This window comes from Alternaria infectoria (genome assembly GCF_024043175.1).
Source record: "Alternaria infectoria strain BMP 0036 chromosome Unknown scaffold_28, whole genome shotgun sequence".
Classification (NCBI taxonomy): Eukaryota; Fungi; Ascomycota; class Dothideomycetes; order Pleosporales; family Pleosporaceae; genus Alternaria; species Alternaria infectoria.
This window is the reverse complement of record NW_026250717.1, coordinates 157,747-171,164: the sequence shown is the minus strand read 5'-3', so window position 1 is coordinate 171,164 and position 13,418 is coordinate 157,747. Positions and strand designations below refer to the sequence as shown.

Here is a 13,418-nt window from a genome sequence, read left to right as displayed (position 1 = left end):
CCAACACCATTGACACGAATTCGCCGTGACTCTTTATGCGCATACCAACCCTCAAATCTCCTCGAATCGTCGCTGGAAATACCACGCTGTCCTTCTTCGTGGATGCAGGAATCTCGACGAGACGACCATCTTCGTGACCGCCCTAATTCTCTCCATCATCTCGCGTTTTTGAGCGACAAGTCCTCCTCGCAATTTCACTGGCTGCGCACCTTGCTCCTTCATGCCTGAATCTTTGGTCCGTGTGCAATTTTGCTGTGTGCCTGCTCACTGGTTGGTGTAGACAGACAGATCGATCTTCTCTTCAACCGAGCCTTTGGCCTGGCAGAACCATCTTTGTTTTTTGCCTTCGCTCTTTGGCTCAGGCATACATAGTGATGTTCTCCATAATCTGGCTCTTTGGCTAGTAATGTGGGTTTTGCTGTGTGTCTGCTCGCTCTATGGCGCAGACAGACGCTATGGTTTTCTCATCTGCGGATATTTGATCCAACAGAGCGGCGTTTACTCTCTACCTTAGCTCTTTAGCGAAGGCGGGCAAATCGTCGGCAGTTTGACAGTCTGGCTTGAGCTCAGAAGTGACTGTCGGCATCGATGTCTGACCAGGAAGGGTCAATCATTGTCATATTGGTAAAGGAAAGCCGTAAATCGTTGCGAAGAAACCGATGATCAAACCGATGAACCGACTATCATGCGTTCTTCTCGCTCCTTAAAAGCGGGTGTACCGTCAAAGTTTGGCCACATCGAACGGTGCTGGCTCACCCAGTTCGTTCGCGCTGATGTTTGTCAGGCTGCTTTGTCGTTGAGATTTGAGCCAATCATATACGGCCAGGTCAGAGCGCGGGAGGTCGTAGACTGGGTGATGCCGGTTGAACGTCAGCGGCTGAGCCGTGGTCAAGTTGCGATGAGCAGAATTGCTACTTCCGATGTCATTTTGTGGTCTTGGGTCCTTGGTAGACACAGCTTTGAACGCCACATCGTGTATGGCGGGACTAAGTAGACGGTAGTCTGCCTTCTCATCTTCTGCATCACTGCCAACTGCTGCAGCCTGTAGGCACAGCCCATGCAGAAGCGTATCGTAGTCGGCGAAGATGGGCATGGAAATGAGCATCAGAGTGCCAACTAATTGCATTGCGGGCAACCTCGCTGCCGCAATGGAAGTGTTCTCCGGGATACCGAGCGATTCGGACATATATTCGAAGTCGAACATATTCGAAAAGGAGGTCTGATCAACTTCCACCCCGAGTTGCGGCGCGGCATCAGAAAGCTTAGCCTCGGCTTGCTTGAAGTCTGGAAAGACCTGCGCGAGAATAACTTGAGCCCAGTCGCCTTCTAGAGGCTCCATGGCCAGTTCAAGCTTGATGGGTTTCCCGAATTCATCGACCGTAGGTACAACGTAATCATCGTCGTCATCTTCCTCGTCTTGAGGGCCCAGAAGGCAATCTACCTCAGCCCAGTCGAACTCATACTGGTCATCTTCTGCGACAATCTTCGTATGTACCGCGTCCAAGAACTTCTTGTCATTTTGAGGCATCCCGGTCAGCTCGAGTGGGCGGCCGTATCCATCGAGCATGTACCCTTCTGCCATTTCGCTGTCGATGGCAAGCTCGGCTTCTGAAGTAGGCGAGTGCGTCAATGAGGGAGTGAGTGTGGCAGTGGACGCGGAATCACTATCCACAATGCCGACTCCACACTCAAAAGATGGTGACTTGTCCCCGGTGTCTGGCATAAGTTCGTCGAGAGCATCTGGCCGGTCGATATTGGCGCCACCATCAGCTTGTGAATCGTGGTCGCTGCAGTCGATCTGGATCAGGTATTCGTAGCCGTTGATGTAGTTGTAGCTTTCGTCATCCTCGTACATTGCTTGACGTTCGGGTACTACTGCCATGATGGGCGCGCTCTGCACAGTAGTAGTAACCTTGACATCTTCTGGATGCGCCATAGATATGCCTGTCGCAGGAGGGGCGCCATCTATATGTACCACTGTCGATAAAGCTATTAGACGTGGCTCGAAGAATTCTAATGCTTCCTCAAAGCTCGCAGCTGCTTCCACCCCATTCTCATCTCGAGTCTGAACGAAAGATCTGTGGTCGAAGGGTAGAGTGTTCAAGAACTCAGTGACTGTAGGAACCAATTCTTCTGCCGGGAGATCTAGGCCTCGTGTGATGATGTAATCAATTACAAACTCCCCAACGGTGTAGGTTCGCGACTTGCTCTCACGAAAGAGAGACATTGCATCTCTCATGTAATTGAAATCATCTTCCGTTGTTAGCCAACATGAAGAGGCCACTAAACCGCTAAGGTGGTCGTCGTCTTCGTAATCGTTGTCGAAACTTCGCTTCTCGTCGCCATTCTTGGGCTCTTCGGAAGTCTGCTCGACGGGCTCTTCGACGATTGTGTCCAAAACAGGCTCGTAACTTCGGCCCATAGTCGCTTTGATACCTGGTAAAATCTTACACTTACATTGATCTCCATTCTCTTCACCAGTGTCCAAGTCAGCAGTCGGCTCGACAAGGTGGGCGAAAAGGTTCAGTTCCGCTGGTGATGATGAGTCAGGTCCAACCATTGGAGCACCGAACACAACGGAGAGAGACTTTGTCTTTTCGACAATCGGTGCAACGAGCTGTGTAATCTGCTCAGCCGGAGACGACTTGGGCATGTGAGGTATGAAATCTCTTCCGAAGCCAGCGCCTCCATTGGATTTCGGAGCGCACGCCGGGTTTGGTGCGTCAAAGGTGCTCTTAGCGAAGCCGAAGTCGAAGCTAGGTGTATCGGGGAGCTGTGAATTTGGAGCGGACTGTAGTAGCACGGACGTGGGATGGACACTGGCCGTCTCCGAAACCAAGGGAGTAAACATGAAGCCACCGAACGGTGGACGTGCCTTCCGTGGCACTACCGTATGAAGACCGAAGATATTGGTATCAGTAGGAATTGGAGGTGCCGGCGGTGCAGCGACCTCAGGAGCTACAGTAACCTTCTCAGCCAAGCAAGCCAACCCGAAGTTCTTCCGCATAGTCTGCGACTTTGGGAGGAGCTTGGGACGATGAGCGCCAGTGTCGACTACCGGAGTGTGAGGAGTTGATGGCTTGGAATCAGTGAACTCGGAAAGCACCGATGTGTTCTCCTCGCGAACTGGCGGCAGTGCAACCGGCAGACCCAGAGCCATGCGCGTGGCCACGTCGAGATCTACCAACTTCTCGGAGAAGTCTTCATAGTTTTCGGACAAGTCGCACAGAGTCTTGTCCCACCCAGTTGTTTCAATCTCGTCGATGAGTTGAACGTACTGGTAGGTCTGCCAGATCCCAGACCATGGTTTAGAAGTTTCGTTAGTGACATCGCGACTCTCCAAGGCCAGGAGGCGAGCAGCGCGCTCGGGCGCTGGTAGCCACGGAAGGATATCCAAGAAAGCGGCGTTCCAGAAGTGCCACTGGGTAGTGGAAACGTGAGCAGGGACGTTGAGTGTCGCAGCCGCCTCGACCGTAGCCTTCAACGCCAGCCAGCTGTCCAACTTCTTTGCTTCCTGGCGGTCGTTATATACGCGCCGAAGCCGCGTCTTGATGTTTTCTCCAGGATGGATGGCAGACGTCTTCTTCTGCGTCTTCTTCGAGATAGCGGCCACCTGTTCCGTAGCGACAATGATGGGTGCGCCGATGGACCCTTCAATAGGTCGAACTGCTGCAGCCTCGATCGATTCAAGGTGATCATCGTCATCGTCTACGAGGTAATCGGCGCAGTCATACTCCATCTTATCCCAAATGAAACGATTCGTCGAGTCCTTGGTGAGAAGGGGGTTCGCAAATGGTCGATTTGACTCTTGGCAGTGAGAGGGGTCGAGGAAGAGGTAGACCATTTTGTAGAACCCGGCGTAGCGCTGAATGTCACCGGGATGTTCGGTAAGCATCATATCAAGAGCGGCGTTCTCTAGAAAGACTGAGGCGCTCTTCTTGTACTTGCGCAAGACAGTGGCCTTGACTTCTCCTAGCAGAACGCTTGGCGACGGTAGTGGGCGGCTCGACATCGTAGTAGCTATCGATGATTCGCGTGAGTATGTAACAATTATGTGGCGAACGGATCGATTACCTCCGGTGTATTGCGTGTGAGTAGAGAGTGTAGTGCAAGCGGCTGGAGACTGTATCGAGTGGGGATAGTAAGGCGGAGCACGGACCTTCGGTGAAAGTCCGGACTGGAAGGAGTCCTGCCTTGGCGCGATGGGGGAAGCCGTGAGGTTCTGGAATGAGTGGGCAAGAGCGAGCCTAGTGACGTTTTGAGAGCGCGAAGAAGGTGTAAGATCAACTCAGGGAAGAAGGTCAAGAGATGATATCAAAAAGAAGGCCAAGAAGCGTAGGCGCCAAGGCCGGAGTGGGTGTAGGGAAGACACGTGCCTTGAAATACTGCCCAGAAGGGAAGGAGAGACACTCAATGAAACAAGGAACTGTATCTGCTTCACTGTTCTGATCGTAAACTCTCCGAAAAGCAATAGTACAGGAGCGGACATAGGAAGATACGTCGGTGACATTAGAGTGTTGATGCTAGGAAAGTTGACTGGGTATAGTAGGGGGAAGCGCGCGTACTTCATCGCTGTTATCCTCAACAATCTGCGTCCACCCTCTTTTGGTTGACCATCCACTTCCGGAAAGCTCGTGCCTTACTTCGTGCGCCTATACATGCCGTCGCATCCAGATGGCTAGCAATAGAGAACGCTTCTACGATACGTAATGCCGCCACCTCATCGACTTCATCGAAAGGTATCAAGTCCAGGAATTGCCGTAGCGTAATGGAGCCCAGCTTGACTTGCGACTGGACAATGTAATCGACGCTAGTAACGTCCATGAGGCTCAGTGTTGTTCGCATAACTAGATCCCACCCCTGACCAGCAGAACATTGTCGAGCGTAGAGCTGCTCTGATGCTGCCAGTTGTACGAATGCCCGAGCAATCGCATCTTTGGTAGCGGTATGGTTTGGTGTAGTTTCCAGTGTTTCTAGGAAGTCGTCTAGCGAGCCAGTTCCTATGAATGTATGCCGGTGCCTGTACTCTAGATCCCGTTCTTCTGGAGTCAATGCGTCTACGCGGGTGGTATAGTAAGCGGTCTCCATGCCAGATGTTCGCTTTGTACAAATTTTGACATCGGGCTTTCCAAATGGCTGGGTGGCGCTGGCCTGGCTTGCGTGTGTGTTGACTGGAAGGTTCAGAGAGACCTTCCGACGGTGGCTTATTCCCGGGGCGTTATCTGTGGTTTCCTTGGAAGAATTTGCCTTAAACAACATCAGTCCATCGTGCGTCCTTGATCTTGACCGAAGCGGGATTTGAGGCGTTCCAGTATCATCGAAGCTTGATTGAGAAGAGACGTATCGACGATGCCGAAGAGGGCGTTTAGCGACAGGATCGATTCCGTGCTCTGCCATTTGGGGAGTCCAGGTGATTGACACTCCTTCCATCGATGCGTCGTTACAAGCTATGTACGCACTGATGTCTTCATCGCATCCTAGCTGGCTGGGTGTGCATACAGGCGCGTCTTCGAACAAGGTTGTATCTGAGGTCGGGGATGCTGTGTCAATGGCCTCTTCAGGATGCGGCGTCGGAGGATGAGATCGTGGGGCGGATGCACCCATGGCAGGGAAGCAGAAAGTGGTGAAAATCTGGTACTCGTGGTCGGTCGTCCCTTGCCACGCCTTTGTGACAGTGTCGCGTGCAGGCAAGCCGAATCCGCCAGCACATGGGTGTTGTGTAGCGTTTGCTCCTGTAGCCACCGCGCCTCTGTCTGCGTTGGGTTGCAAAGCCACCAGAACGGCACTGCCAGTGCGTTCGCTCGTTGACATTGGCCTCCAAACGCCCGGCTTGCGAAGATGTCCTATCGAAATTTTGTGTAAGCTTTGGTATCATAGACCGCATCTACTCTGCATCCGACCGGGACTTACTAGGTGCTGTACTAATCTTATCCAAAGCGATGGTCCTGACGCCGACTGCGACTTTGTCGCATATCTCGTTCGCAGTCGATGTGACGAGGGATTGTACATGATTCAACGCTGGCTGAGCTTGCGCCTCCGTTGTTTGCTTGTCTGGCGTTTGTTCAATGGCGGTGCTTAAGAGTTCGACTTGGTGCTCCCGGCGAGTGCGATTGGCAGCGTCACAAGATGGCTGTTTTCTTCGGCGCAGGTATTCGTTTGCGATCGCACAGCGAGCGATATTCGACGGCTTCATAATGGCTATGAGTCTGGAGAGGGTTCGGACGCATATGACGATTGCGCGCAAGCGGTGGTGGGGCGGTTGTTGTGGTCGGGTGAGGATCACGCGTATCAGGAAAACATGACAACAGGCGGCTGCAAGCTCCACCGTTACCAGCCCGAGTGACTTCAGATGATCGAAAAAGAGTAGGAGGATTCGCAAAGCGTAGTGCAACCAGACAATGTACACCATTGCTGTGTCGACAAGCGCATTACGGAAGAAGGAGACCCGGCCAGCGACGATGTTAGCCTGTAGTTTGGTCCTCTTAAAGTCGTATACATACCTTGCTATCTCGAGCGATAGCAATGCAGGATCGCCGAGGAAGACCAATGGTGTTGTAATGAGGATGGCGTCAAGTGAAATGTTGTTGTAACCACTACCACGTGGCAACCGACATTTGTGGAAGGAACGCAAGGCAACATGACTTGACGAGAAATGCAACAGAAAGAACGATCACGGAAGTGCAGAAGAAAAGACGAAAGAATCAGCCGAACTCTTCTCTTTCGTTCGAAGGCATGGTATCTTCAAGTGCCGCCTCCTCTACCCTTTGTACGCGCTACCCGGACACTGTGAGGAACAAACTTCAGTGCAGACATGCTAGAAGTTAGGCTGTCCATGGAATCGACCGGCTGAGCAGTAGTGGCTGTCTTTGAGGCAGTGATACCTGCTGCGTCTTCTCGTGCGAGTCCGCGGCCTCCGAATCCTCCACGCCCGCGAAGTCTGGTGGGGTAGCGACGCGTTTCTCCTTCTTCCTGAGCTTCTTCGTGATCTATCTCCATAGTGTCACCAGTGCTTGCGCTGGACTCACCTCTCCGCCTCCTTGGAGAACCAGCAGCGCCATTCGCCGAACTCATTGTCGAGCTTCTTCGTCGGTGAGAGGGTATTAGCATGCTGCTTCGGCGATCAATGCCGTCCTTCACAACGATGAAGTCGTACTCGCGAGGGAACTGGTGCTTATCAATGCAGTGGAGGCGGCGCTTCTGTGGTGTGCTGCACAAGCGATCGCAGTCAGGTAAAAGACATGCATACTGCGAGCTATCAGCTACAGTGTCCTTGTGAAGGCGCTCGTACTCCGCATACCTCACCAGTCTTACTCCAAATGGATGGGCAATCCTGTCAAGAGGAAAGAACCACTCGGGAGATCCAGAAAGGGAAGGAGCAAACACGTGACAAACAACGTAAGGAAATGACCTACCGTTTTCTCTCCCTGGTCTCGCTTGGCAGCATTGATAGGATCATGATATTCTGCAATATGCAGATGTAGAAAGTGCTGATCCGGAAAGTTCTTGTGGCATTCGCTGCATCGGTTCATGTGAACTTGCTGGTAGTGCACATCGTGGTCTTCAATGGAGTTGAACGCAAGCGGTTCGTGCGGAGGCAGTGAGCACTTCATGATGGTGGGTTCGTCAGAGACGGCAGATTCGGTATCTAAGTGGACAATCTTGACGTCGGCCGATGTCTCACGCGAGTAGGGTGTGCTGTCTGATGACGAGGAATCGCGGTGTGAGCGCTTGATCCCCATTGTATGTTGATTGGGGTTGATTGTGACTGTGACGAGGCGTAGATGAAAGGGGCAGTACCTTTTACCGGGGAGAGTGCCGTCTCGCAGGGCTGTTTCACTTGGGTGTTGGCTGTGCGGTGAAAGAGAGAGGGTTGGTAGCCAGCCAGGCCGGGACGTGGTACCTTAGCTCCGAGACTGCTGCGCCCGCTAGTTCTCGCGACTCATCCACCAACCTCACTTTCTCACACCTCTCACCACGGCCATCGCCTCCGACTCTGACGCCATAGCTCCGCGTCTTGGGCGCTGTTTGCCTCCGAGACCCTCCCGCTCGCTTCTGTCCTTTACGCAGGGCATACCCCCTCACCATAAATGGAGCACGCCAGCCACAACGTCCGCCGCCTGCTCCGTGCCTTCGTCTGACCTGCCCGCCGACCGTGGGGTCACATATGAACGTCGCCGGCTCCTGCACATAGAAGGCATGGCCGCCAACACCGAACAACTCGACAGGTGCGCCATTGCGTCATTCCCGTGATGTCGGCCGGGTGCTAATAAAAGTATAGACGGGCGAAGGCGATCGAGAAGGACCTGTATAAGCGCGCTGATGGCGGCTCTCCGTGCGCCGAGTTAGCTGCGGTGCTGCAAGAGTAGGCATCGTTGCCACTACACACCGGCGACGACTAATGTCCGACAGGTACCGCGCTGCCTGCGAGGCCCTTATCTTCTCCAACTTCGAATACGCATCCGCCCGCGAACTCCAGACGACGCTGTGGAATGCGCATCTGAAGGTCAACACCAAATTCAGGCAGGAACATAAGCTGGTGCGTCACCACGCGAGAAAGCACGAGAGGCATCGCTAACACCCGGCAGCTCAAGCGATCCAAGGACCATGTTGTCGAGATCCGCAAGTTCCAAAAGACCTATCTACAGTTTATCAAGGCCAGCCAGCGCTTCTACCGCCAATACATACTGAACCTCGACACTCAGTTCGACGGCATCCCAGAGCTGCGCAAAATCGCCCAGAAATGGAAGGATGATAGTAAGCACGCCCGGCGCGCGCAACGCGACTTTGCTGATAAGAGAGCAGCCTCCAAGTCCTCCCCGCGCCAGCGCATCGCCGCGAACTTGAAAACGCAGGTCCTCATCTCTTGTCACCAGACGCTCATCCAGCTCGGCGACCTTTCCCGCTACCGCGAAACCGAACTCGTCGAGAAGAACAAGGACCGCAATTGGGGCCCAGCCAAAGGCTACTACGACCTAGCCGCTGAGATATACCCAGATTCCGGACATGCGCCGAATCAACTCGCAGTAATCGCCCGCGAGGACGGCGATCACTTCCGCTGCGTATACCACCTCTACCGCTCGCTAGCAAGCAAAGAGCCGTACCCGTCGGCCAAGGCGAACCTCGCGACCAAGTTCAAGCGCGTTATAACTGCGTGGGACAATGGGCAGCTCATCAACAACCACAAGTCAGCCGACGGTAACACCGGTCGGGCTTTGATTGCTTGGTTCATCAGACTGCACAGCAAGCTCTACAAGGGCGAGGAATTCGCGGCGCATGATGAGCTGGAGGGCGAGGTGCTCAGCCACTTGGCTATCGAGCTCAAAGAGCGCCCGTTGGACTCCATTTTGACCAAGATCATACTGATCAACATGTCAGCCGAATACTTTGCGACGGTGCAGTTGCAGAGTAAGTTGTCCACCCTTCACACGCTAACTTGGCTAATCGTAACAGGCGAAAACCCACCCCCGAACATTATGCGCACCTATTTCTACTACCTTCGTCTGAATGTCAAGACATTCTTCATCCTACTACAAGTCCTGCAGCCGGAGTTGGACCGCCTTTCCGAGGGCAACGATGTGAAGCACCAGAATGGCGACCGCGCGGCCCATCTATCCGACAAGATTACAGCTGTGGCACGCCGCATCCTCCCAGGACTTCGTCTATACAGCACCTGGTTCACGCGCTACTGGAAGGTACTCAACGCCAATATCGCCGATACCTTGAACCCTGTCGACGTCCAAGAGCTCTGGAAAGCCTACGCTGCTACCCTGTCTCTTTTGGCCTCGAGCTTTCCCGTCGACCAACTCCCCCAAGAAGACTACATGTTGGAGGAGGATACGGATACGATTGGTTTTGAGCCGCTCATTTCCCCGGATACCATGAAGCTCTGGTATAAGGGGGATGTAATGAAGCAGAAGTGGACTGAGCTGGAGCGCAACCATCCCAACGTCGAGATGCTCATGCGAGTGAAGGATTTGCTGATCGATGGTCTACTCCTCACGCAGATTGACGATGCACCACTGGACTTGGCGGGCCCGCGATTCATCTACCGAGAAGAAGGACTGCCATCGGAGCTTCTGGCGAGCCCAACGACCCGGCCTGATGGATCTCCTGTTCTTTCAGTTCAGGCCACCGATATACCTCTGTTCAAACACACAGAGGCGCCTATTCCAGACGACCAGAAGTCACACTCTGTTGCGGCAGCTTCAGAATCTGCATCCACTACGCTTGCTAAGGACAATGCGATGCGCAACATGGTGGACGACCTAGTAGGCGACGAGACCGGACTGGACCCTTTGGTTGAAGAAGACGAGAATATCCCACCTACGCCACCAGAGCAGACATTCGACGACACGGCCGTTGTCAATGACAATACGTTTGTGCCTGGAGCATTGTCGATCAACGACTTGGTCAACTCGGTTAGGAACTACAAGCCTCTGTCCCCTGCTCCCATGCCTGCAATGCTCTCCACGCCGATGGGTAGGTCGGGTTCTACGTCTTCCATCCGTCAGCCACCGAATCTACCTTCTGTGCCAGATGGTCAGTGGAACTCCAACTCCATCTGGAATCGCACGCCCGGTCCGGCGTCTCCCTCTATGCTAAACACCAACGGCCTTGGCAACGATCTCCGTCGACCTTCGATGAACGATAAACCCCGGATGTCTGGTCATGTGCGAGGGGATTCAGCGAACTCGCTTTTGAGCGTCGAGGCTGGTACTCCTACGGCTACTAGAGCTCCCAGTGGTATCGGCAGTGGCGCTGCATGGCGAAATCACGTCAGCAGCCCCTCGAACTGGGGATCGCCATATGGCAGCGACTTGAACAACAATCACCAGTACGGATACGCAAATGGAGCAAACATGGCGAGCCCGCTTCTGTTCAGCTCCTACCGGGGCAATGCCGAGAGCTCCTGGGGGCGCACTCCTCCCAACGGCCAAGGCGGCTGATCCAATGCCAGCGCAGCCGTAGCAGGCTGCTTAATGCTGTCTTATCATCAGTCGTTACCGTCGCTAGACATACGGTTCGCCAGACTACCAACCTGGTTACTACAAGACTGTCGTGTCGGAGTTGAAGAGCTCCGTTGGATGGATTATGATCGAACCTTCCAACCAAGTGAGTGTGGGTGCTCTTCCGCATGCGGCATGTGTGCTCCTATCATGCTTCGCTTGCATGCCATGACTTGTCCAGAGCACCATCGAAGATCAAGAGAAGGTAGTGAGATGGGGCGATTTGCTTTACAGACTGAAATTATTGCGTTATTGCATGGGTTGGTCATGCGGATCAGCCAGGCTATGGTCTGGCTTGAGAAACGACTCATCTTCCAGATGACCAAAGGCTTTGAGCTTCTGGATCGGAGAGGAGTCGAGTCTCAATGGTCCATGCCTGGTCTGGAAGCTCTACTTTACTTTATAGATTTAACAAGGAGTTATGCGTATGACCACAGGCGCCATAGTTGCTGTGATGTTAAGCCATGTTTCTACATGATGCCTTTCCTCGTATACACGACAAGATGCTCCACTCGGCTGCACTTACCTTGCTCGATTCGGGACTTTACGTGTCGGTGCAATTGTTAGCGCGAAGCTTGCTGCCCCTCGCTGTCCGAAACCCTGCCCCACATTCAGCACTTTCACTCCATTACGACACCAACGTCTGTTATTACACACACACACACAACAAACACAATGCCTGGAAACTACGAACTATTCTGCCTTGAGAACCCGCTTCTGGACATCCAGGGTGTCGGGTAAGTCTATCGTCCTTTGACTAGAGTCGCAATGCTTTGCAGCAAGTGCGGAGGAGCACCAAAGTGAGCTTTTGCTAACGGCTAGCAGTGACCAGGCTCTTCTCGACAAGTATGGCTTGAAGGCCAACGATGCGATCCTCGCCGACCCCGAGAAGCACATGGGCCTGTACGAGGACCTGCTCCAAAACTACAACGCCGTCCTGATCGCTGGTGGTGCCGCCCAGAACACTGCCCGTGGTGCGGCTTACATCCTCGAGCCCAAGTCGGTCGTATACGTTGGTTGCATCGGCAAGGACAAGTACGGCGAGACTCTCGAGAAGATCTCTGCCGATGCTGGCGTCAAGACCGAGTACCTCTACGATGAGAAGACTCCCACTGGTCGCTGCGGTGTTGTCATCACCGGCCACAACCGCTCCATGTGCACCGACCTTGCCGCTGCCAACAACTACAAGATCGACCACTTGAAGGAGGAGCGCATCTGGAAGCAGGTCGAGAACGCCAAGGTCTACTACGTTGGTGGCTTCCACTTGACCGTCTGCGTACCAGCCGTCAAGGCCCTGGCTGAAGAGGCTGCTGCTAAGGACAAGGTAAGAAGATCTTGCATGTGTTAAGAAAACGGCAGTGCGCTAACAGCTTTCCAGCAATTCATCCTCAACCTTTCCGCGCCCTTCATCTCGCAATTCTTCAAGGACCCTCTCGACGAGGTCCTGCCCTACGTCGACATCGTCATCGGCAACGAGACCGAGGCCGCCGCATTCGCCGAGGCACATGGCTGGGAGACCAAGGACGTCAAGGAGATTGCTAAGAAGCTTGCCAACACACCCAAGCAGAACAGCAAGCGACCCAGGACTGTTGTCTTCACCCAAGGCACCGACCCAACCATTGCCGTGACCGCAAAGGAGGGCGGTGACGCTGACGTCAAGGAGTTCTCCGTACACGCCATCAAAGAGGAGCAGATCAACGACACCAACGGTGCCGGTGACGCGTTCGCCGGTGGTTTCGTCGCTGGTATCGTCCAGGGCAAGCCGCTCGACAAGGCCATCGACATGGGTCAATGGCTTGCCAAGCTCAGCATCCAGGAGCTGGGCCCTTCATACCCGCAGCCCAAGCAAACTTACAGCAGCTAAGCGTCTTCACACTGAGTGAGCGCTGAAGCTCGTGTATTTCAACAATCTACGAGGGCATGCCATCGCGAGCAGGTTCGTGCTTTGCCGTACCTAGCGACTGCACATCGATGTGCGCAGCTAGGTATAGGCTTCGTCGAGGCATAGGAAGATGTTTCTGGCGTAAGACAAAAAAGTAGAATCTGGCCTTTCAACAGCCGGAGATAGATACCCTCAGCTTTGATGCTGCTAAATGAATGAACAAATGAACAAATCAAGATAGACACATACATATTCTATTCGTCAATGATGTTACACTCACGACGAGGAGCTTTATTGATGCTAAGGAATAGAAGAAGAGGCGCGCCATCGCATAGAAAGAGCGAAGTTGTGGAGAGTATTGTCATAGTACGGAGCAAAACAAGATCTGTGGAATAGACAACATTTAATAGCTCTCTAAGCTATGACGAAAAAGTGTAAGTCTTCCCCACGAGCGAAAAGGGCGGAGCTCCCTCCATGTTAAGAGGCCTCGAAATGCGACGACAAAAAAAAAAAGAAGTTGTGTTATGCCC

General features: G+C 53.4%; 4 protein-coding genes across 4 annotated transcripts; 2 read left to right on the top strand and 2 right to left on the bottom strand.

Moving 5' to 3' along the window:
* Positions 1–721: 721 nt before the first annotated feature.
* On the bottom strand, positions 722–4,570 carry J4E92_009864 (uncharacterized protein; the record flags this gene model as incomplete). The annotated part of the gene is made up of 2 exons (XM_051501206.1): positions 722–3,983; positions 4,566–4,570. The coding sequence occupies 2 exons, from the start codon at positions 4,568–4,570 to the stop codon at positions 722–724; spliced, it is 3,267 nt and encodes a 1,088-aa protein (XP_051348591.1).
* Positions 4,571–6,821: 2,251 nt separating this feature from the next.
* Positions 6,822–7,739, bottom strand: J4E92_009863 (uncharacterized protein; the record flags this gene model as incomplete). The annotated part of the gene is made up of 2 exons (XM_051501205.1): positions 6,822–6,986; positions 7,413–7,739. The coding sequence occupies 2 exons, from the start codon at positions 7,737–7,739 to the stop codon at positions 6,822–6,824; spliced, it is 492 nt and encodes a 163-aa protein (XP_051348590.1).
* A 457-nt stretch (positions 7,740–8,196) lies between these two features.
* On the top strand, positions 8,197–10,946 carry J4E92_009862 (uncharacterized protein; the record flags this gene model as incomplete). Its single annotated transcript, XM_051501204.1, has 6 exons — positions 8,197–8,225; positions 8,279–8,362; positions 8,410–8,536; positions 8,586–8,754; positions 8,803–9,405; positions 9,451–10,946. 6 exons carry the CDS (start codon positions 8,197–8,199, stop codon positions 10,944–10,946), a joined length of 2,508 nt encoding a protein of 835 aa, XP_051348589.1.
* Positions 10,947–11,681: 735 nt separating this feature from the next.
* On the top strand, positions 11,682–12,870 carry J4E92_009861 (uncharacterized protein; the record flags this gene model as incomplete). Its single annotated transcript, XM_051501203.1, has 3 exons — positions 11,682–11,743; positions 11,832–12,330; positions 12,385–12,870. 3 exons carry the CDS (start codon positions 11,682–11,684, stop codon positions 12,868–12,870), a joined length of 1,047 nt encoding a protein of 348 aa, XP_051348588.1.
* Positions 12,871–13,418: the final 548 nt, after the last annotated feature.